Genomic DNA, 23,625 nt, shown 5'->3' on the forward strand with positions numbered 1-23,625 from the left:
CACACACGTTACACACACAGTAACACACACACCGTAACACACACCATAACACACACACACACACATGTTACACACACAGTAACACACACACCGTAACACACACCGTTACACACACAGTAACACACACACACGCGTTACACACACACGTTACACACACAGTAACACACACACAAACACACACACGTTACACACACACACACGTTACACACACACTGTTACACACACGTTACACACACAGTAACACACACACCGTAACACACACACACACACACGTTACACACACCGTTACACACACACGTTACACACACAGTAACACACACACACACACACACACACACGTTACACACACAGTAACACACACACACACACACAGTAACACACACACAGTAACACACACACACACCGTTACACACACAGTAACACACACACACAGACGTTACACACACAGTAACACACACACACACCGTTACACACACAGTAACACACACACACAGACGTTACACACACAGTAACACACACACCGTTACACACACAGTAACACACACACACACACACACACACACACCGTTACACACACGTTACACACACAGTAACACACACACAGACGTTACACACACAGTAACACACACACACACAGATGTTACACACACAGTAACACACACACACACACAGACGTTACACACACAGTAACACACACACACAGACGTTACACACACAGTAACACACACACACACACACACCGTTACACACACGTTACACACACAGTAACACACACACACACACACACACACACAGACGTTACACACACAGTAACACACACACCGTTACACACACAGTAACACACACACACACACACACACAGTAACACACACGCACACCGCTTCACCATCATCATCACCATCATCACATCATCATCATCACCATCATCACATCATCATCATCACCATCATCATCACATCATCATCACCATCATCACATCATCATCATCACCATCATCATCACATCATCATCACCATCATCATCATCATCATCACCATCATCACCATCACCATCATCACCACCATCATCTTCATCATCTTCATCTCTCCTCTTCCACTTGCTGCCAATTAACATCTAGTCAATCAGAAGTCAGAGCTCACAGACAGACGGAGAGAGAGAGAGAGAGAGAGAGAGAGAGAGAGAGAGAGAGAGAGAGAGAGACAGGTAAACACTGCAGTCATCCAACACACACACACACACACACACACACACACTGCAGCTCAGTGTGGCCCATACACACACACACACACACACACACTGCAGTCATCCAACAAACACACACACACACACACACACACACACACACACACACACACACACACACACATATATAGACACACATACACGCGCGCGTTCAGCGGACCGACGGGAGGACAGGCGGACTCGGTCTCACCTCAGACCATCGACCCGCTTTGATTCCGGTCACGCTTCGTCCTCCAGCAGCAGAACCGGATCCACCACACCGGACACACTTGGTCCGGGCCGGTCCGGTCCGGGTCTGGTCCCGTTAGTCCCGGTTTAACTCCGACCTCCCTGAAATAAGACCGAGCTGAGAGCGTTTTCCGTTTCCTGGCGGAGGGAGGGGGGGGGGTGAGAGAGAGAGAGAGAGAGAGAGAGAGAGAGAGACAGAGGGAGGGAGAGAGACAGAGTGAGGGAGAGAGAAGAGAGAGAGACGGAGGGAGGGAGAGAGAGAGACAGAGGGAGGGAGAGAGAGAGAGACGGAGGGAAGAGAGACAGAGGGAGGGAGAGAGAGAGAGAGACGGAGGGAGTGAGAGAGAGAGACAGAGGGAAGAGAGAGAGAGGCAGAGGGAGGGAGAGAGAGAGAGACGGAGGGAAGAGAGACAGAGGGAGAGAGAGAGGCAGAGGGAGGGAGAGAGAGAGGGAGAGAGACGGAGGGAGGGAGAGAGACGGAGGGAGGGAGAGAGAGAGAGAGACGGAGGGAGGGAGAGAGAGAGACAGAGGGAAGAGAGAGAGAGGCAGAGGGAGGGAGAGAGAGAGAGACGGAGGGAAGAGAGACAGAGGGAGAGAGAGAGGCAGAGGGAGGGAGAGAGAGGGAGAGAGACGGAGGGAGGGAGAGAGACGGAGGGAGGGAGAGAGAAGAGAGAGACGGAGGGAGGGAGAGAGAGAGACAGAGGGAAGAGAGACAGAGGGAGAGAGAGAGACGGAGGGAGGGAGAGAGAGGGAGAGAGACGGAGGGAGGGAGAGAGACAGAGGGAGAGAGAGAGACGGAGGGAGGGAGAGAGAGAGAGAGAGGGAGAGAGACGGAGGGAGGGAGAGAGACAGAGGGAGGGAGAGAGAAGAGAGGGAGAGAGAGAGAGAGACGGAGGGAGGGAGAGAGAGAGACAGAGGGAAGAGAGAGAGAGACAGAGGGAGAGAGAGAGACGGAGGGAGAGAGAGAGACAGAGGGAGGGAGAGAGAAGAGAGAGAGAGAGAGACAGAGGGAGGGAGAGAGAGCGAGAGACGGAGGGAGAGAGAGAGACAGAGGGAGGGAGAGAGAAGAGAGAGAGAGGCAGAGGGAGAGAGAGAGAGAGACGGAGGGAGGGAGAGAGAGAGACGGAGGGAGAGAGAGAGACAGAGGGAGAGAGAGAGATGGAGGGAGAGAGAGAGAGACAGGGAGGGAGAGAGAAGAGAGAGAGACAGGGAAGAGAGACGGAGGGAGAGAGAGAGACAGAGGGAAGAGAGAGAAAGGGAGAGAGGCAGAGGGAGGGAGAGAGAGAGACAGAGGGAGAGAGAGAGACGGAGGGAGAGAGAGAGACAGAGGGAGGGAGAGAGAAGAGAGAGAGAGACAGGGAAGAGAAACGGAGGGAGAGAGAGAGACAGAGGGAAGAGAGAGAAAGGGAGAGAGGCAGAGGGAGGGAGGGAGGGAGAGAGATCCAGTGGATCCAGTTTGTGGTTCTGGGTCTGATCTGGTCTGATCCTGAGTGGATCCTCTTCAGGTCCAGAATCCAACGGGTCTGAACCTTCTGCTTGAACTGATTTTCACACACGATGTTTGTTCCATTTAGTTTGGCGTCAAACCGCTGAGCTAGTTAGCTCGCTAGCTATCACTCGTTAACTCACTCACTCATTCACTCGTTAACTCACTCACTCGTTAACTCACTCACTCACTCGTTAACTCACTCACTCACTCATTCACTCGTTAACTCACTCATTCACTCGTTAACTCACTCAGTCATGTGTTGAACTGTCGAAGGTAAAACGTCTGTGGATCATTTTGAGACTCAGAAACAAGAAAAGCTTTTATTTTGACACTTTATTACACAAGGAAATAGAAACCAAACTTTATTTACAGGCAGAGAAACGGTGTGTGTGTGTGTGTGTGTGTGCTGCGTTCAGTGTGTGTGTGTGTGTGTGCTGCGTTCAGTGTGTGTGTGTGTGTGTGCTGCGTTCAGGTGTGTGTGTGCTGCGTTCAGGTGTGTGTGCTGCGTTCAGTGTGTGTGTGTGTGTGTGCTGCGTTCAGTGTGTGTGTGCTGCGTTCAGTGTGTGTGTGCTGCGTTCAGGTGTGTGTGCTGCTTTCAGTGTGTGTGTGTGTGTGCTGCGTTCAGGTGTGTGTGTGCTGCGTTCAGGTGTGTGTGTGTGTGCTGCGTTCAGGCGTGTGCTGCGTTCAGTGTGTGTGTGTGCTGCGTTCAGGCGTGTGCTGCGTTCAGTGTGTGTGCTGCGTTCAGTGTGTGTGCTGCGTTCAGGTGTGTGCTGCGTTCAGTGTGTGTGCTGCGTTCAGGTGTGTGCTGCGTTCAGTGTGTGTGCTGCGTTCAGTGTGGGTGTGTGCTGCGTTCAGGTGTGTGCTGCGTTCAGTGTGTGTGCTGCGTTCAGTGTGTGTGCTGCGTTCAGGTGTGTGCTGCGTTCAGGTGTGTGCTGCGTTCAGTGTGTGTGCTGCGTTCAGGTGTGTGCTGCGTTCAGTGTGTGTGCTGCGTTCAGGTGTGTGCTGCGTTCAGTGTGTGTGCTGCGTTCAGTGTGGGTGTGTGCTGCGTTCAGGTGTGTGCTGCGTTCAGTGTGTGTGCTGCGTTCAGTGTGTGTGCTGCGTTCAGGTGTGTGCTGCGTTCAGGTGTGTGCTGCGTTCAGTGTGTGTGCTGCGTTCAGGTGAGGTTGTTCAGCTGAGCGTTGGGGGGATCCTCCTCCACAGACCTCCACACAGACAGTTTTTGATCCAGCGCTGCTCCCACTGCTTCATGGCGTTCGTCTTGTTTGGAGAACGAAGCATCGTCACACAGCCGCACCTGCACAACACGACAACAACAAGAACTTCTCTAAACGTTCCTCCAAACTTTTCTCCAAACGTTTATTTTTGAACATTTAAAGGAACGGCTCCAGTGTGACGTCACTTCCTGTGGACTCACCTGGTGCAGGCCTTGCTGTCCTCAGTGGGACAGACGCCCATGTGGACACAACGCAGGTTATCCATCCTCTGAGAGCCAGGACTCCTACACACACACACACACACACACACACACACACACACACACACACACACACACACACACACACACACACACACACACACACACACACACACACACACACACACACACACACACACACACACACACACAATGCCCATTTCTGTTATACAGTCTATAATGAGGTCAGAGTCGTGGTCGGGGTCTGTTCTGGTTCAGGGTCAGGTGTGTGTTACCTGGTGAAGACCTCCAGGGGGGTGGTGGCGCCCCCTCCAGGCAGGGACAGGGCCTTCCCAAACTGCAGCCTGAGGGGGTGTTTCCCCTGCAGCCTGACGATGACGCCGTCGTTGACGGGCAGCCAGTCCATGCTGGGGACCAGCAGCTGACTGGGCAGCAGGCAGCACTCGTCAATCAGGCTCTCATCGGGGTCCTGGGGGGGGCCGTCGTCCCGGGCTGAGACACAGAGACCACCAGTCAGTCACACATGACCACACGCAACGTGCAACACCGACGGTGCCAAGACAGGGGGGACCGCCACACTGAGAATTGGACTGGAGCCGGATCCACTCAGGGCCTGACCACGAGGTCCAGGATAAGTAACACAACATCTGAGACGGTTAGACCAAACCCAGTCCAGGATTGGACCAGGAACGGTCCTGGACCAGACCAGGGCCAGACCAGGGATCCTTACAGCAGAGCCACAGCTTGGTGAGCAGTCTGAAGAGCAGCTGCATGCTGTCCTGGTTGTCCGATGTGGCGGTGAAGGTGGGCAGGCAGCCGGGCTTCAGCAGACCCCAGATCCTGATCATCACCAGCATCTCCCTCAGCATCCCCAGAGACGCCCCGTCCCTCATGAAGCCGAACCCGGGCCGGACCATGGAGCCCTGTGGGACACGACAGCAACACGTCAGGCCTGACGGTCCAATTGGTGGTTTTCAGCATCATAAGTGACTTAATGTTCCTCAGAAGGAACGCTGGCTCTGAGTTCTGTTTTCTCATTAGCTGTAACCTCATATATATGTTCACTATATATTCATTAGCCGTGTTCCTGTTGGCTCTGTCCTCGTTAGCTGTATTGTCTTTGGCTGAAATCTTGTCAGCTATATTTTCATTAGCTGTTTTCACATTAGCTGTGTTCTCGTTATCTCACCTGGTTGGGCAGGTTGGCGAGCAGGTAGAGGACAAAGTCTCCGACCCACTGGATGAGCTGCTGAAGGGACTGAAGGGGAGGGCCGTCCAACACAAACTCCTCCGTCTTCAGATTGATCATCACCTTATCAATATCTGAGGAAACACACTGGTCAATTGCAGATCACCTGATCAATATTTTATGCCTGGTGCCTCCTGTGTCTCACCTGTCCCTCAGACGTCTCACCTGTGTCAGTGTTCTTGGCACAGATCTCGGCCAGCCGGTCACCTGGGCTCTTGTCAGGTGTGTTGAGGACGTGCGGCCTCAGCAGAGACTTTAGGGTGGAGCTGATGGCGATCAGCAGCAGTTTGGCGTGGAAGTCGCAGGCTCGAGCCGCCGTTGCCGTGGAAAGTTTACAGAGCGACGCCTTCACCGCCACGATCCGCGTTGCCAGAACCTGAGACAGACATTACGCTGTTTAGAGAGGGGACGTACAGCTACACTGAGGCATCATGGGAGGTGTAGTTTACTGCTCATTTTTCTAAAAACATCAGGAAACTAGACTGAAGAAAACGGGAGTGTGTGAAGTGTCCTCACTGGAAACAGGTGAAGTAGAACATATGATAATATTCTGTCTGCATTTGAGAAGAGAAAATTGTTTTTACACCTGGGTTCTATCTAAATATCACACCTGATCACAGTAGGTCCACTAAAAGAGCTTGTTTGATCCACTGACAGGCTCAGAGTGTTATTCTAAGTGTGTGACAGCATCATGGAAAGGATCCCTACAGAGAGAGACCTGGAAGATCCTTTTGGTTTAACCACAAACAGCACACACACCAGACTACATTCACTAAAACAGGGATTTTAGAGAACAGGACACAGGAGCTGCTGCTCTGCTGCTACTACTGAGTTAAAATGAGGTAAAATCTGCTTTTTCTGCGTTTTTGTGAATGTAGCCTGGTGTGTTTGCAGAAAGTGATAGAACAGCTGTTTGTGGCTGAACAGGAAGGATCTCACAGGTCTATCTCTGCTCGCTCTGCTCCCATCATGCCTTGCTGACCTGCTGCAGGGCCTGGTTCTGCCTCATGTACTCCTCGTGCAGCTTCTCCACCAGGTTGTGGACCATGGTGGGCTGCACATGCAGCAGGACATCCCACCAGTCGTAGCCCGTCACCATGCAGTACTCCAGCAGGAACAACAGGTGGCGCAGCGTGGTGTTCATCTCCAGCACCTGGCCCATAGAGGGCGACACCCTCAGCATGTGGAGCTGAGGACCAAATAGCATTCATCAGATGGACGGACGACCACCAGAGAGCACAGTCACCATGGTAACGAGGCTAAACACTGACAACCACACAACACACCTGGAGGCCACCGGGCAGGTGAGTTTCCAGGTATGTAAGTGTCCAGGTGAGTGTGTGCTGACCTTGCCATGGTTGTCGACCCCTGCCAGTGCCAGTGAGGTCCAGGAGAACTGCAGGGCCTTGAAGTGGAGGGCGGGGCCTGTGGTCCGCTGGCGTTTGATGGCGGCGTCGGGGTCTCCGGGCCGCTGGGCGGAGGAGGAGGAGGAGCCGTAGAAAACGCCCATGGTGTGGAGGGATAGGCGGTGGAGGATCTGGATGCTGCCATCATGGAAGGCCAGAGCCAGACCTGGAGGACAGGGGACATGGAGACCCGTGGTCAGACGGGGGTAATGAGGCCCTCTGATGTAACGAAGGCCGTCTGTCAGGTTCTTCTGTTGGTCTGCAGCTCTTTTCTACAGTTACAATGATGTGAATAGTCGCAGCGAGTTTTCACAACCTGGAGCCCAAAATGTGTTCATAAACACACACAAGTCTGATTGGATGGAAGTCAATGAGAAAATGTCTAAATGTCTAAACCTGACCAATCAGAGGAGGGTCCTGACTGAACCTGACCAATCAGAGGAGGGTCCTGACTGAACCTGACCAATCAGAGGAGGGTCCTGACTGAACCTGACCAATCAGAGGAGGGTCCTGTCTAAACCTGACCAATCAGAGGAGGGTCCTGACTGAACCTGACCAATCAGAGGAGGGTCCTGACTGAACCTGACCAATCAGAGGAGGGTCCTGTCTGAACCTGACCAATCAGAGGAGGGTCCTGTCTAAACCAATCAGAGGAGGGTCCTGTCTAAACCAATCAGAGGAGGTCTTTATGGAACAAACGTCCCTCTGGCGCCAAGAAACCAAGATGGCGACGGCTGTAAAGTCAAACTGGAGGCTTCAAAATGGCGTCCACAGACCAGTGGTGAGGTCATGGTGGCCACGCCCTCTTCTGTGTACGGAGAGGTTAATTAAAAACTAAGTATATGTATCAGCCTCTGCGTGGCGCCGTGATGATGGTCACCATGGAAACAGGGAATCAAACCAGCAGGACCTAACACACATGAACAAGCTAGCAGCCGCCATCTTGGCTTCACAGAGCACGCTCAGTACAATGAAACAACATAAGGTCACGATGTCCCCACGAACACAGACGACACAAGCACCTCCCCCCGAACAGCGTTTCCAGTGAGCCTGAACGCCGTTTTCCTCCATCACGAAAATATCCAAACACGAGATATAAAACTCATTAATATTATCAACACGTGACGATGGAACACAGAACAGGAAAGACACAGTCCAGACTTCCTGACAGACGGGTCGGGTTCTCCTCACCCAGTCCGGGACAGAACTTTGTGTCTGATGCCACCTTCAAGTCAGTGTTGGAGATAGAGATGGGCAGTTTGGGCAGAGCGACGGCTGACACTCGCTCCAGGTCGCTGGTGGTCGTCAGGATCCTCCACTTCAGGATGGTCGGCTGCTTCTCCCCGACTGAGAGGGTCAGAGGTCAGAACATTGGATCAGAACCAACATCAGCGGAGCAGACAGAACCACTCAGAACTGGTGTGACCGCAGTGTTTCTTACCGACTGGCGAGCGGTGCTGGAAGATGTTGTTGACAGGAAGTCCCTCCTTCCTGAGAGACCAGCACTCCACGATGCTGCCGCTCTGATTGGACGCACACAGCAGAACCTGCAACACAGGCTCCGTCAGGTTCTACTGGTTCCCTGTTCACAGCTCTCAGTGGTTCTCGTGGTTACCTGCTCAGAGTTCTCCCTGGTGAGGAACTTGAGGTGAGTGACGGCGGGGTACTTTTCCCTCCTCAGGGGGTCGGTGGTGCAGCGCAGGAACAGAGACGGTAGCAGCTCGGTGTCGATGCGACACTTTTCACTCACCACGCTCACCACCACCTGAACACAGAACACATTAACCACCTGAACACAGAACACATTAACCACCTGAACACAGAACACGGAGAACACGTTCACCACCTGAACACAGAACACATTAACCACCTGAACACAGAACACGGAGAACACGTTCACCACCTGAACACAGAACACATTAACCACCTGAACACAGAACACATTAACCACCTGAACACAAAACACAGAACACGTTCACCACCTAAACACAGAACACAGAACACGTTCACCACCTGAACACAGAACACATTAACCACCTAAACACAGAACACAGAACACGTTCACCACCTGAACACTGAACACATTAACGTCCTCCTGACGTGTCACAGTGATAATCACGTGTTCTTCTGGTTCTGACCTTGTAGAACTGGACGGGGGACGAGCTGCTGCCGTCGGTCGCCGCCACCACGATGTTCCCTCCCCCGGTGAAGGCGATGTCGGCCAGCGCCACGCGTCCTCGGAGCCGGCAGAGGCTCTCGCTCGCTGTCAGCAGGGCGCCGCCAGGCTTTAGCAGCGATACGGTGACCAAACCGCTCACCGTCACTGCCAACCATCCCTCCATCGGCTTCCCGCCAAACAGCGTCAAAGATGGAGAGAACTTAACCCGCGAAAATTTCTCTCCAAAGTTGGTAGAACCTGACTGGATGGAGAGAGTGACATGATTGATTCCTGTTCACCGTCTGACAGGGTGACCCTCTGTCTCCCACATGTCTGACAGCTCTACACGTATGTTCCGTGTATGTTCCATGTATGTCAGTGTTACCATCTCCACGTGCAGCGCCAGCTTCACCCCGTTGTGCAGCCAGCTGAGAGCGACGATGGGGTCTCCGTCCACCGAGCTGGACAGCACGCTCTCCCAGCTGTTCACCAGGTGCTCCGACATCGACCAGCACTTAATCTGACCGTCGCCGTCGGCCGACAGCAGCCGTGACCCTGAACACGCAAACACAATACGCCTGAAAGCATGACCACACGTCAAACCGCTACAAAACACGTGGATACAGAGACGACACGTGAAACGTCGTTTCCACTCACCTGATTGGTCCCACTCCAGACAGGAAATGACCTCAGTGTGTCCAGAGTTGATGGAGTAAACGTCCCAGGGGTGCTCAGTGTCGATGATGTGAATCATGTGACTAACATCTGACACACACACACACACACACACACACACACACACACACACACACACACACACACACACTTGTTGTCTTTCCTGTTTTGGTTTATAAAACACAATGAAAACACAGTAGAACCTCAGAGCTTCTACAGACTTCTATTAGGAGTCATTAAGGTCCTGAAGAGGAGGAATGACGTGTCTGTAGTCCAGGTGTGTCAGTGGGCGTGTCAGTGGGTGCGTCTGTTCTGCAGGTGTGTGGTGGGCGTGTCTGTTCTGCAGGTGTGTGGCGGACCTTTGTCGTCGTCGTCGTTCTTCAAGTCGGTGGTGAAGGCCACCAGGTTCCTGCAGGACCAGGAGCAGACCAGAGGGATGGACGGACAGTGGGTGCTCTTCGGACGTTTCTCCCACTCACACACGTACGCCAGCTCCATGACGTGACTACCGAAGAAGCTGCAGGCCAGGAGGACCCCTCACCTGAGAACACAGGGACAGGTGAGGAAAACAAGAAACAGAAACAGACCAGAGGTCTGCTGAGGCTCAGAGGTACAGTGGACCTTCAGTCACACACTGAGCCCCCCCAGCCTGCTCCTGAGGCAGCTGCGGTGGGAAAGACGAGGTTTGGTTAATCCAGCTCATCGCTCCTCTGAGCAGAGAGAGTCACAGACATTCTTCCACCATAAACTTACACAGCTCATCATCACTGTTAGCAATATCAGTCCATCCTCAGAGCAGAGTTTCCTCCAACCAGACAGATCTCCACTCCCGGCAGGTGATGAATGAGCTCGGGGGGGAACTGAGCCTGTATGAAAATCTGAGTCACTGAGGGATTTCTGACCACGACGGCACGGTGACATTCCTCTCAAGCCACGTCAATGTGCAGCATTCAGCAGAGCACAGTGTGTTTATTCAATAATTCAAGTTTTGTGATCACTTTGCTACAAGTGTTCCACGTGGAAACAACCAAGAAACAGAACCAAGAAACCAGCTCTTGCTACTGGGCCTAAAAATATTTCTATGGGAAACACTGGATAACCATCTGATTGATCACCGATCGGCTACCAGAGAGGAGGAGAGGGGAGTAACCGGTGATCTGTACTGTGTTAATACTATGAAGAGGAGTTCTTTTGCTTTGGACACCTGAAGCACATTCAGCTGATAACACCTGCGTGCTCTTTCACTACCTGCAGTATTGGTGCTCTTCTTCTCCCCAGTCTGGACAGTCTGGACTCCGGCTGGCTGTAGGTTCAACAGCTGAGGGCACAGAGTTAGTGAGACTCCAGTCAGAACTCAGATCAGCTAACAGCCGGTCGTTGGTTCACATAGTTAGTTAGTAGCAGTTCAGATGTTGTAAACTGTTGAAACGCAGCTGTTAACCTTAGCTTACCTTAGACGCAGTTCTAATCAAACTAAAACTGTTTTCTTGACAAACTTTGGCCTTTAACTTTTACAAAGACAAACAAGATACATGAGAGGAGTCCGTTTCGGCTGATAACTGAAATGTAAACGTTGCTCCAGTGCAACAAACAGAAAATCACCGTTCATTCGGTTCAACAACGTGTCAGGACCCCACGGGTCACACGGCTGCCTCTACGTGTGCCTGTATGTACAACAGTTAATACAACAGAAAAACCTTTGGTCAAACGTGCGAATCTGTATTTGACTTCGTGTTCAATGTGTCTGTGACGTGTAATAATCGTTTCAGTGTTTCTGTCCGCTCTGTTGGATTGAAATTTGTGTTTGTCTGAGGAGGCGCCGCGGGACAGACCGCTAAATGGGACTAACACCCCCGACTATGTCTGCCAGGTTCAATGCTGTGCATCCATTTCTAATGACATATGCTGATCAAATATCCCTGGTCAATATCCGTTCAGGTGCAGCTGCACCTGTAAATGGGGACGACGAAATGATACAAACACAGTTCTAACCAGAAAGCGAGAATATGCAAATTATCCTTATTACGTGTGTAAACGAGCCACAGGCACCTGACAGACAGCTAGCTGGGAGAAGGTGAAGGACCCGTATTTCCGCTGTGGTTGTTTCCGTCTCATAACAGCAGCCGTCACTCTGCGGATAGCGCCCGTTGGCCTGAGTTAGCCTGAGCTAGCCTGAGCTCAGAGTTCACCGGGACCCCCGCAGACTTGTCTTTCCTCGGGCTCTGCTGGTCAGACTGAAATGAGTCAACACGGAGTCCGGGGCTGGCTAGCTGCTAGCTAACACCGCTGCTCCTCTTCAGTGTAACCAGCGTTAGCTGCTAGCTCCTGTAGCATTATCTCTCTGTGTGTGCTAACGATGCTAACCAGCTAGCCGTCTTGCTTATGAGTTTCTTTTGTGAAAAACAGCGAGAAGAAGACGTTAGTATGTTAGCGTGGACACACACTGCGGTGGAAGCAACAGGTGAGTCCGCTAAATGCTAATATAAAGCTAATGTTAGCATGAACAGCACAGAGATACAAAGTGTTGGCTGGAGGATGTGACAGGCCTCCGATACTATCAGTACCCTGACTTTAGTACTTTGATACTATCAGTACTCTGATACAAGTACTCTGACACAAGTACTGTTCCAGCAGTACACGTGTACGTTCCACAGTATGAGAGGCCTGGTCCTCAGTCAGGTGTTTGGCAGTGCTCTGACACAGGTCCAGGTGTGGCGCTGCAGTTTGTGTCTGAATGTTCTACCTGATGAGTAGGTCACGTGATCAATAAGGAGGGAGGCACCGATCTGACAGCTAGGCTCTGGATATCAGCAGATACTGATCATTGATCCCAGAGTTAATCAATTGTTCTTGTGAGGAAACATCCGACTGAACTGAAACACTCCGTCTGCCTCTGTCACACACTCACACACACACACACACACACACACACACACAATTTACTGACTTGTGATTATTAGCTTAATACACCAGTAATAATAATTGATAGCAACACCCGTCATTGAACAGCCGTATGTCGGTAAAAGCTAGACGGTGATTGGTCAGGACTTAAAGTTCCTGTGTGAAACAGTTGAGCGACGTCTAATGAGAACAGAGTGTGAACGACCAATCCTAGGAGGCCATTGGTTTAACTGCTGCTGCAGTTCACACTACACCTGCAGACTGTAAACAGGAAGTGGACGTGTCCACTGCGATGTCATCTGTTGGTATGTGGACCGTATTTTAAGCCTGGGCTTTATGGCCGTTGCCAACGTGATTTTAGAGCCAGAAGTGACGCATCAGTGTTTTTACCTCCTCCGATTGGTCGGGTTTAGTCATGACCCTCCTCCGATTGGTCGGGTTTAGTCATGGCTAATGCCAGTATATCTAATGCTAATAGCAGATTAGTGTACATTAAAGTACATTGCCAGCTATAAGGGAGACGTGACAGTGATGTTACTGAACAAGGAGAGAGACCAGGTTAGACCAGGAAGCGGATCACTACATGGTTTTTCTCTCCCATTTTCTGGCCCACAGGTTCAGTCCATCATCAGTCGGCTTGGAGTGAATCACCTGTTTAGAGACCCCCATAGTCTGGTCTGAGGTCAGCCCCCCTTTCCTCTGAGCAGCCTGACAGCAGCCATGCTGACGTAGAGTTGGCCGTTGGTCTGTGTGAGCTTGGTAATCAGAGACAGAGACCATGTCTGAGAACCAGGCCAACAACAACAACGTCCCTCTGAACAACAACAACAACAACAACATGGGACCCAATCGGATCCGAAACCCCAACATGAACCAGAACCCCCTCATCAACGTCCGAGACCGCCTCTTCCATGCCCTCTTCTTCAAGATGGCCGTCACTTACGCCCGCCTCTTCCCTCCGTCCTTCAGGAGAGTCTTTGAGTTCTTCGTCCTGCTCAAGGTGAGAATGTGTCTGCAGGTCTGCACTGTAACCCTGTCTGACCTCACAGAGCGCTGGTGTGTTTACAGGACTCAGTCAGGTCCAGACTAACCCTCTAAAACTCAGAAGTCACAAAACTAACTGATGGAGGCAGCAGCAGAGCAGCAGCTCTAAAATCCCTGTTTTAGTGAATGTAGTCTGGTGTGTGTGCTGTTTGTGGTTAAACCAAAAGGATCTTCCAGGTCTCTCTCTGTAGGGATCCTTTCCATCATGCTGTCACACACTTAGAATAACACTCTGAGCCTGTCAGTGGATCAAACAAGCTCTTTTCCACCAGCACCTACTCGGCTCCACTTGACTCTACTCTGATTTTATGGTTCTCCACCAGGTGATAGTACCTGGTACTGGGTACTTTTTTAGTACCTCCTCGGCCGGGGTTCCAAGCGAGCTGAGTCGAGCCGAAAATGTGACGTCAACAGACTGCAGGCCACTGATTGGCCAGGGAGTGACATCACTGGATGAGTCATGAGAGCGACTCGTTCACAAGAATCAAACCCGCCGTTTTTTAAACCATGGCAACAGCGACCGTGCGTTTTTATTATTTCTGTGAACGAGGTAAACGGCTACACGCAAACCAAACGCTCCACGTCCTCAGTTGTGTTGTTTGTGTCGCATACAAATGACGTCACTGGAGTTTCGGGCCACCTTGCTATGACAACCCCACCCACGTTGGGGTGGTACTCAATTGTAATGGAAAACGACCCAAACCGAGTTGAGTAGAGTAGTGCTAAAACTGTGTAATGGAAAAGCGCCATTAGTGGACCTACTGTGATCAGGTACAGTTGTCCCAAAGGATCACGTTGCAGCCATTGCAGCCCGTTTGGTGGCTGCTGGCTGAGGTGATCTAGTGGACCAGTTCCAACACTTTTACTACCTACCAGTCACTCAGACACCAGGATGTGGTCACAGGGAGAGAAACCTACTAGTTCTCCTGTAGCTTAGCTGTCTGTTTCACTCAGAGCTTTCTGCTCAGCTGTGACAGTTAAGATCACAGCTGATATTTGCTGGATGATGAAGCAAAATGAACGTCATCTCCACTGTTGTGTTTTGCTGGTGCAGCTCAGACTTAGTGAGGCTCAGACAGTTTCAGCATTAGTCAGTCTATGCCACAGATTCTCTGATAAAACATGAACCTGGTGATAAAATGTCCTCCAGTCGTGGTTTCAGCTGAAAAGAACCCTAACCCTGATCACAGCTTTCACCTCCCTGTAGTACCACCACCTCCTGTCACACCCTGGGTGGCATACATCATTTAGCTCTGAGTCTGCTTTCATAAGTGTGTCGTCATGTCTGCATAAAGCTGTAAGGCTCACTCATATGCAAGTCTCCTTTGTCCAAAAGCTCATTTTAACAGATAGACAAGGACAGCAGCGTTTCTGAAAGGGGGTTGGTGAGTCTGTCCAGGAGAACATCTTTGACTGAACTTCAGCAGTTGAGTGTGCTCAGAATATTTCCCCCATTTTCACACTGATGTGAACAACAGACAGAAATCTGTCTGAAAACAACAGAATTTTCCTGTAAATTAAGAAGGTATGTCTAATCTGAAGGAATGAGGATTAAACGGACCATATTTTGAATGGAGTCTGGTGCGGTGTGTTGTTCCATCAGATTAACAGCAGTCACACCTCCAGGCTTTTTCCAGCAAACAGACAGACCTTCGAGCCACGCTACAGGCTGACGGGTCATGTGAAAAGCACATTGTAAATCGTTGTGTAGTCTTCATTTGACCTGTGTGTTGTGGCAGAAACATCCTCCCCGTTAGCGCTGTGAGGATCCAGAGAGGGAGTGCTGGACCCCCCTCTGTCCATGAGTGCAGTGCGGTGATGGGGTCCAGCAGCAGACCGTCTGCACGGGTGCTGGGGCTGTTTGTCACGTAGTGTTCCTGACGACAGTTTGATCTCCTCTGTGCTCAGGCGCTCTTCGTCCTCTTCATCCTCGCCTACATCCACATTGCCTTCTCTCGCTCGCCCATCAACTGTCTGGAGGTGGTGAGGGAGCGCTGGCCCCGTGATGGCATCCTGCGGGTGGAGATCCAGAGAAACTCCAGCCGAGCCGCTGTCGTCCTGCATTACTACGACTCCGCCGACCTCCAGGAGGAGCTGGAGGTGGAGGAGGGGGGAGGAGGAGGAGCAGCAGCAGGAGGAGGAGGAGGAGGAGTGGCCGGCCTCAGCCTGGCGGCGCTGCTGGGCGAAGAGGAGGACGAGGAGGAGATGACCCTGGAGATGTTTGACAACAGCTCAGTGCAGGTGAGCAGAAACGTCATAGGTTCAGTTCTGTCCACAGCCATCAGGTGTGATCAGGTGTGAACCTCTCTGTTGTCTCTGCAGTTTGAGTTGGACATCGAGCCTCGCCTGAAGCCGTCTCTGATCGGAGGAGCAGCAGCAGGAGGAGGAGGAGGAGGAGGAGGAGGAGGAGGAGTGAACGACAGCCAGGACGTCTCCTTCAGTCAGGCCACTAAAGGTATGAAGTCTGAGCTGGAGGTGATGACCAGAGCAGGTAAACCCTCTTCCTCCTCCTGAGTTCCTGTATTTTGGATTCTGGGTATTTTTATTCCAACACTGTGTGGCGCTGTGTTGAGTGACTGACAGGACAAATAAAGTTTTATTTGAATGTGGCGTTTCTCTAGAACTGTGATCACACCGCCTGCTTCAGTTGAAGTGACTGAGCTACACTCAGAGCTGCACCTGAAAGCATCGTCTGCCACACAAATACAAGCTGCTAACATGCCAACTCCTGTGTGGACGTCACCTCAACTTCAGACCATGTCTGAACCTTTAAATGATGCTGGGTGCACAGAATCTGTCTTAGTGGTCCCAGTGGCCTCTGGTGGCCTCTGGTGGTCTCTGTGGTCTCTGTGGTCTCAGTGGTCTCTGGTTGTTTCAGTCTGGCCACAGGAGGAGTACATCGTGGAATATTCTCTGGAGTACGGATTCCTGCGTCTGTCTCAGAGCACCAGACAGAGACTCCACATCCCCGTCATGGTCGTCACTCTGGGTGAGATGCTCACTGACACACTCCTGACACGCCTGTCTGAGCCTCAGTCACCTGACTGCCTCACCTGTCTGTGTTCAGACCCCATGAAGGACGAGTGTTTTGGCGACGGCTTCAGTCGCTTCCTGCTGGATGAGTTTCTGGGCTACGACGACATCCTGATGTCCAGCGTGAAGGCGCTTGCTGAGAACGAGGAGAACAAAGGTACAGGTTAGGTTTCCTTTGGTAACCGGGTGTGAGTCCCGGTAACCTCTGGGTGGGTCACAGGTGATGTCACTGTGGATATCGAGTCATGAGCAGGTTGGTGATGTCATGGTGTGGTTCTCTGGTTCTCTGCAGGGTTCCTGAGGAACGTGGTGTCTGGAGAACATTACCGCTTCGTCAGCATGTGGATGGCCAGGACGTCTTACCTGGCCGCCTTCGTCATCATGGTCATATTCGTAAGTGAACCATCCTGATGGCCAACGGCCCTGAAACACTTCAGGTGGTTCTGAGAGGCGTTCACTTGCCACGTCCTGTCTCTGTGTTTTTCAGACTCTGTCAGTGTCTATGCTGCTCCGATACTCTCATCACCAGATCTTCGTCTTCATCGGTCAGTCTCACCACACACACACACACACACACACACAGACACACACAGACACACCCACCCCAGTCTGGTTTACTGGTTCCATGTGCTGATCCGGTCTCGTCTGTGCCCTCAGTGGATCTTCTTCAGATGTTGGAGATGAACATGACCATCGCCTTCCCAGCAGCCCCTCTGCTCACCGTCATTCTGGCGCTCGTCGGTAAGTCCCCACGCTGAAAACCGGTGGTGTTTTCTTGGTCACCTCGTGGTCATTAAGGCCACACTCTGGTCGTCGGTTTGACTGTGATGTTGCTTCCTGTGGTCAGGAATGGAGGCCATCATGTCGGAGTTCTTCAATGACACGACCACGGCGTTCTACATCATCCTCATCGTCTGGTTGGCCGATCAGTACGACGCCATCTGCTGCCACACCAACACCAGCAAACGCCACTGGCTGAGGTCAGTCACGTGACCACCAACGGCTCACACCATTGGCTCATTTAAAGCCCAGCCCGCCACTCAGTACACATCAGTCCTACAAATATCCTTAATGAACCCCTTAAAACCCATTAGACCCCTTTGTCTGAACCCTTAATATTCCCCTTAGAAAAACACCTTAATGTGAAAATCCCTTAATGGACACATGAAGGAGAGTTTAAGGGGTTCATGCTTCATTTCCACATGAATGTGAAATATGTGACGAAATGAAGTTGTTGTTAAGGTTTATGTTAAGATGAATGAAAGATTTGGGTGTGTTGAGGGGTTTTGAGGGTTTAAAACTCCTTCAAAGTTAAGGCCATTTTTAAGGTGTAAATTAAAGGTGTGTTTGTGTTCCAGGTTCTTCTACCTGTATCACTTCGCCTTCTACGCCTACCACTACCGCTTCAACGGCCAGTACAGCAGCCTGGCCCTGGTCACCTCCTGGCTCTTCATCCAGGTCAGAACCACATCGCCTTCCTCCTCCTGCTGCTTCTGCTCCTTCCTCTTCTTCCTGCTCCTGCTCCTCCCTCCATTCCCTATCCCAGAATACCCCTTCCCGTCCTGTTCCATATCCCAGGATATCCTTTCCTATCCTGAAATGAGACCAGCTGAAGCGGTCCGTGAAGGACTGGACCTGAACTGTGAGGTTCCTCTTGGGTCATGTGATGTGTGGACCAGCAGCAGGCTCACTTCCTGTCCTTAATCTCCTCTTCTTCTTCCTCCTCTTCCTCTCCTTGTGCTGCAGCACTCCATGATCTACTTCTTCCACCATTACGAGCTCCCGGCCATCCTGCAGCAGATCCGGATCCAGGAGATGCTGCTCCAGAATCAGCAGGCGGCTCAGGCCAACCAGACCGCCCTGCAGGACAACCTCAACAACAACCACAGTACTGCTGCTGCAGGACCGGGACCAGGACCAGGACCTGCCAGCACCACCCAGCCCGGACCCAGCAGCATCCAGACCGACCCCCAGTCCTCCTCCTCCTCCCCCCGAGAAGCAGGAGGGTCAGGGGAGGTCAGGTCGGAGCTCAACTGGGTCGCTCAGACCGCCGCCATAATCACTGAGGCGCTGTCCTCCTCCAGCCAGAGCCCCTCCTCATCTGACCCTGTCGAAGAGGTCAATGGAGGAGGCGTGTCGGGGGGGCGGGGGGCAGCAGGAACAGCAGAGGGGGGTGTGGCTGAGCTCTGGACGGGAGGATCTGGAGGTGAAGAGGATCTGAAAGTTGTTTCAGTCGAAATCAAACCTGCAGCAGGAGGCGCCGACGCTTCACCCAGCCCTCCAATCAGAGGGCTCCAGACGGCGGAGGCGGGGCCCTCAGAGGCCGCCCCCCCACAGACAGACTGCCCCCCCCCACAGAGTTCAGAAACAGACTGGGACTGCAGCGCAACACGGCAGCAGAGCTCCTGTCAGACCCCGTCCTGAGGATCCAGGTGTGGCTCTGCTGACATCACCACACCTGTGTGACCAAGGGGGGGTGGCTTCTATTGATTAGTGATCAGCCCATTGATCCACATTCTGCATTTGTGTTTTTGATTTGAAACAAATACCTGATTGGTTGATTAGTTCAGATCCCAACCAGAGGGTTGGGACCCGCAGGAGGTCGCCGCATCAGTGTGACAGGAAACAGGAAGCAGGAAGTGAGGAGGGTCTTTGTTGGTGGAGTCAGTGAATAATTTCTCTTCTTCAGGTCCCTAAAATGATAAAAGTCAGAGATCAGCTGGCCTGGTATCAGGTCTGACAGGTTTCTGTGGAACCTGAATCTGGTTCAGCGGCTCAGACTGTCCCAGAATCCACCACACTGAGAAACCCAAACCTTTAAAACAGCTGACTGGTCCTTTAAAAAGTAGCAGAAACTGATTAAAAAGGAAGTGAAAAAACTTCACTGACTCTGAGAACAAAACCACAGGAAGCCCTGTTTTTGACCCTGCTGATCAGTGATTGATCTGTGATTGATCGATTGGCCTGGGGTGTTCTGACAAACTGAGGCTGTGACCTCTGAACTGTATTTTTTTCTGTTTCCATCTGCTTTTATTTTGAAGGAAAAGACAGGAAGTAGTTTTGGGGGTGGCGGTCGGACTGGACTTCTTGTCAATGGATGCCTTATCAATAATCCTCAGACTGTCTGTGGACGCCTCAGATGTCCGCAGCGGAGCGAGTTAATTGGTTGTGCATAATGACGCCAGCTGTGTCCCGCCTCAGGCTCCGCCCCCCTCCCCGCCAGAGGGCGAGCCCTGTCACTGTGATGTTGGTGTGATGTCATTGAGATGCGTTCAGGTGCACCTTGTCAGCCCGTTGCTGATTAGTGATTGATTATTGATTGATGTATCGGGTCACCTGAACGCAACGCTGGTCAGGTGATCAGCAGTGACCTCCAACAGACTCCTCCCCTTAGTGTGGTGAAAGAGGCGGAGCCTGAGGTGTGTAAGCAGCCTGGGTGGGGGGGTGGGGTGTTTCCTCTTGGTGCCTCTGCTGGATGACTGTAGCCTCATTAGCCCACCTGTATTTACCTGTTCAGTAAACCAGTAAACCACAGTGAACCATCTGCACCACACCTGTCCTGTCTCAGTTCTTCCTGCTCCGTGGTAAAATGACATCGAACATCTACAGAAGAGCTCCAGCTCTTCTTAAACTGATGCTGATGTTTTTAGGCGAGGCTCTCTGATTGGTCTCTGGAGTAAACTCTCGCTCTTATTGGCTCAGAGGTCGTCCTGTCTGACCTGCAGCCTAATCGGCTGTTTTTAGATGTGGGTTTTCATCAGTATTGGTGTGTTTCTGTGTCTCCGCCTCGGCGGTGGTCACAGAAAGTACTAGTTTCTAAAGTAGAACTCGGTGGTGACCCTGAAAACAGCCCAACAGCCCACGCAGACTGAAGAATGAGATCAGTTAGAGAGAAAAACCATCGTCACAAACACCGAAACATCAGGAGGAGCTGCAACTCCCCTCAGTGAGGTGAGACACCGGCAGCACTCAGTGAGGTGAGACACTCACTCTAAGATACTGAAGTACTGTAAAATACTGGGAAGTACTCTAAAATACTGGGAAGTACTCTAAAATAATGGGAAGTACTCTAAGATACTGGGAAGTACTCTTAAATACTGAAGTACTGTAAAATACCGGGAAGTACTCCTAAATACTGAAGTACTGTAAAATACTGGGAAGTACTCCTAAATACTGAAGTACTGTAAAATACTGGGAAGCCACAGATCTGGACCAAAACACCTTAATGTGAATATCCCTTAGCACACACACAAACACACACAGCAGAATTTAAGGGATTTGTTTCCATGCGGAGGTGAAATCCCCTGAAGGCTGAATTTAAGGGTCACGTTAAGAGAATATTTCATGAGATTTTAATTTGATTCTTATTCAGTCCTCAGACATTTAATGGGTTTCATGGAAACCTTAAGGGGTTTTAAAGGTCTCATGCTGTGCATGGGTTAAGGGGTTTATTTTTTTACACCTGATGAAAATGATGAATAAACCCCTTAGCTTCTGAGATGAGTTTAATATTTCAGTTAGGATGCAGATTCAGGGATTCTTCCAGCATTTGGCCCCTAACTTTCACCCTAAATAGATTAATTAAGGCTCATGGCATTTTAAGTGTCTTTTACTCATTTTATATATATATTCATATGTGAATATGTAACAATTCTGTATAATTTCATGTTATTCTGTTAAGGTCATTGTTTTTAATGGATAAATTAATGTGATTTTAAGGTAAAGCCCTTAAATTAATAATCACTTAATGAGATGTTTTGTCGTCTGCAGCGGCTGGGGGGGTTGAACTGTGGAGGGTCCACTGAGGGCTCAGTCAGGATGTCCTGCGGGACTTCCCTGCCGTCCCGCCACGCTGGCTCCGGTCCGCTGATGCCCACAGCACCGCCAAAACCCTGCTGAGGTGTTACCGAGAGGACGGGGCGCTGACCGTGTTGGCTGCTGTCTTGAAGATGATTGGCTCCGCCACCTCTGCCACCCTGTAGACTTTCCGAGACCCGGACCGGCTCCAAAACCTGGTGCGGATTTTGTGAAAACGTGGCGCAGGAAGCTGATCAGCAGGATGCAACGGCCGGACGCCATCCTGGGCACCATGCAGGACTACGGGATCCTGAGTGCCGCTCATAGGGACGCTGTTAACATCTACGGAGTCCACAGGGACAAGAACGGGGCTCTGGTGGACCTGGTGAGGACAACTGGGGGCAAGGCCCAGGAGGTGTTCCACCAAGCCCTCAGCCAATCAGAGCCCTTCTTACTGCAGGAGCTGGAAGACGAGCCAATCAGGGCCCAGGTCTGCTTTCCACTTTACCCACGTAGTCTGAAGAAAGCCATGAACCGCATGTGTGATGTCATCAGCGACTCATCCATGCCATCCTGTTTTCATTTCCCAGAATGCCTCAGAGACATCGAGCTCAGAACATTCCAGTGGCTGGTCGGCGATCACATGACTCCCGCTGGGGGTGAGCAGCTGCAGCAAGCCGACAGGCCAACGACGCAGAAACTTCTGGGAAAACACTTGGAACACGAGAGCGTCGCCGTGAGTGTCCTGCTGAAGATTGTCCCAACGTTCAGTAAGCCCACGGCAAGCGAGGCTAACAGTTTCCCCCTGCTTTCTGTCTCTGTGATAAGCTAGGCTACAGTAGTTGGTGTTGGTATTGATCAGTGAAGCTGTGGTCAGGTGATGTTATGATGTCATCCTCCTGCAGGTGTTTGTCTGCAAGGAGACGAAGTGACATCACAGAGTTGGTCTGACATCAGAGAGGAGACGAGCACTGACACATCAGTGGTAACCACATGACACAACCTGATGTCACTGCTGCTAAAATAATAGGTCTTCCCACACCCAATCTCACTGAACTCAATAACAGAGCCATAACACGCATTGCAAACTCAATAGAACGGGACTCCACTCATCCTCTGAATGAACATCTCGCCCCACCACCCTCAGGGCGCAGGTACAGAGCTCTGAGGTGCAGGAGAACCCTCTTTGAGCCACACTCAGGTGGTCTGCGACCCGGGACCGCGGCGCCGCCAGACCCAGATGGCAGCACTGTGGTCCCAGGTCCCAGACCCAGGCCCTGTTTCCTGTCCAGCTTCCGTCCACGTCTGCCTCCTCTGGACCAATAAAGGTTTACTGATTTGCAGATGGCGGTCAGCACTTCCTGTCTGTGGCTCACCGGGGACAAGGTGGAGTTCGTCACACCTCGTCAGGTGACAGATCGTCATGTGATCATCGATGTCTGCGGCTTCTCATGTTTTGGTCTGGTGATGCCGGTGGCATCCAGCGGTGCGATACGCGACCTCATGCTGCTCTTCTTTCAGCCAACTGACAATGCCTTGTTCATCCGTTGCCCGGTTCATGTCCGTGCTAACAGGGGCTAGTGCTTGCGCTAACTGGGGCTAATACTCGTGCTAACAGGGGCTAATGCTCGTCCTAACTGGGGCTAGTGCTTGTGCTAGCAGCAGCTAGCGCTTGCGCTAACTGGGGCACTTATGCACCGATGCTGTTCATTGACTTTAGCTCAGCATTTAACACCGTCACCCCCTCCAAGTTAATCACTAAACTTGGAGACCTGGGCATCAACACCCCCCTCTGTTACTGGATAAGGGACTTTCTGACAGACAGACCCCAGCATGTTAGGTCAGGACACACCTGCTCAACCACCATCACACTCAACACAGGCGTACCACAGGGCTGTGTGCTGAGCCCATTCCTCTACTCCCTCTTCACCCACGACTGCAGACCTGCACATGGATCCAACGGTGATC

At 51.6% G+C, this 23,625-nt stretch overlaps 2 protein-coding genes across 3 annotated transcripts; one reads left to right on the plus strand and one right to left on the minus strand.

Annotated features, from left to right (window-relative positions):
- Positions 1–3,277: 3,277 nt before the first annotated feature.
- med16 (mediator complex subunit 16) lies at positions 3,278–11,485 on the minus strand. Its single transcript, XM_070832865.1, has 17 exons — positions 11,334–11,485; positions 11,131–11,200; positions 10,242–10,423; positions 9,865–9,972; positions 9,593–9,762; positions 9,188–9,469; positions 8,665–8,814; positions 8,491–8,596; positions 8,241–8,396; positions 6,992–7,215; positions 6,626–6,832; positions 5,809–6,019; positions 5,584–5,717; positions 5,125–5,317; positions 4,670–4,886; positions 4,374–4,457; positions 3,278–4,253 (listed from the first exon to the last, which is right to left on the minus strand). The coding sequence occupies exons 3-17, from the start codon at positions 10,378–10,380 to the stop codon at positions 4,127–4,129; spliced, it is 2,508 nt and encodes an 835-aa protein (XP_070688966.1). The 5' UTR covers positions 10,381–10,423; positions 11,131–11,200; positions 11,334–11,485; the 3' UTR covers positions 3,278–4,126.
- Positions 11,486–11,882: 397 nt separating this feature from the next.
- Positions 11,883–20,399, plus strand: tmem259 (transmembrane protein 259). Of its 2 annotated transcripts, none has more exons than XM_070832360.1 (12): positions 11,883–12,343; positions 13,399–13,783; positions 15,736–16,068; positions 16,150–16,318; positions 16,706–16,816; positions 16,895–17,017; positions 17,153–17,253; positions 17,348–17,405; positions 17,518–17,601; positions 17,708–17,840; positions 18,219–18,318; positions 18,607–20,399. In XM_070832360.1, the coding sequence occupies exons 2-12, from the start codon at positions 13,562–13,564 to the stop codon at positions 19,282–19,284; spliced, it is 2,112 nt and encodes a 703-aa protein (XP_070688461.1). In that variant the 5' UTR covers positions 11,883–12,343; positions 13,399–13,561; the 3' UTR covers positions 19,285–20,399. The 2 variants fall into 2 exon arrangements, with proteins under 2 accessions (XP_070688461.1, XP_070688463.1); XM_070832362.1 differs by having other exon boundaries at positions 11,885–12,343; positions 16,150–16,282.
- Positions 20,400–23,625: the final 3,226 nt, after the last annotated feature.

The sequence above is a fragment of the Pempheris klunzingeri genome, chromosome 6, assembly GCF_042242105.1.
Source record: "Pempheris klunzingeri isolate RE-2024b chromosome 6, fPemKlu1.hap1, whole genome shotgun sequence".
Taxonomy (NCBI): Eukaryota; Metazoa; Chordata; class Actinopteri; order Acropomatiformes; family Pempheridae; genus Pempheris; species Pempheris klunzingeri.

Coding starts and splice junctions, on each gene's coding strand:
- med16 (XM_070832865.1), bottom strand. CDS start 10,380: ATGGAGCTGGCGTACGTGTGTGAGTGGGAGAAACGTCCGAAGAGCACC. Junction 8,397..8,490: donor CCAGCACCGCTCGCCAGTCG/GTAAGAAACACT, acceptor TGACCCTCTCAG/TCGGGGAGAAGCAGCCGACC. Junction 6,833..6,991: donor GGGTCGACAACCATGGCAAG/GTCAGCACACAC, acceptor TTTGGTCCTCAG/CTCCACATGCTGAGGGTGTC.
- tmem259 (XM_070832360.1), top strand. CDS start 13,562: ATGTCTGAGAACCAGGCCAACAACAACAACGTCCCTCTGAACAACAAC. Junction 16,319..16,705: donor GGAGGTGATGACCAGAGCAG/GTAAACCCTCTT, acceptor TGGTTGTTTCAG/TCTGGCCACAGGAGGAGTAC. Junction 17,602..17,707: donor CGTCATTCTGGCGCTCGTCG/GTAAGTCCCCAC, acceptor TCCTGTGGTCAG/GAATGGAGGCCATCATGTCG.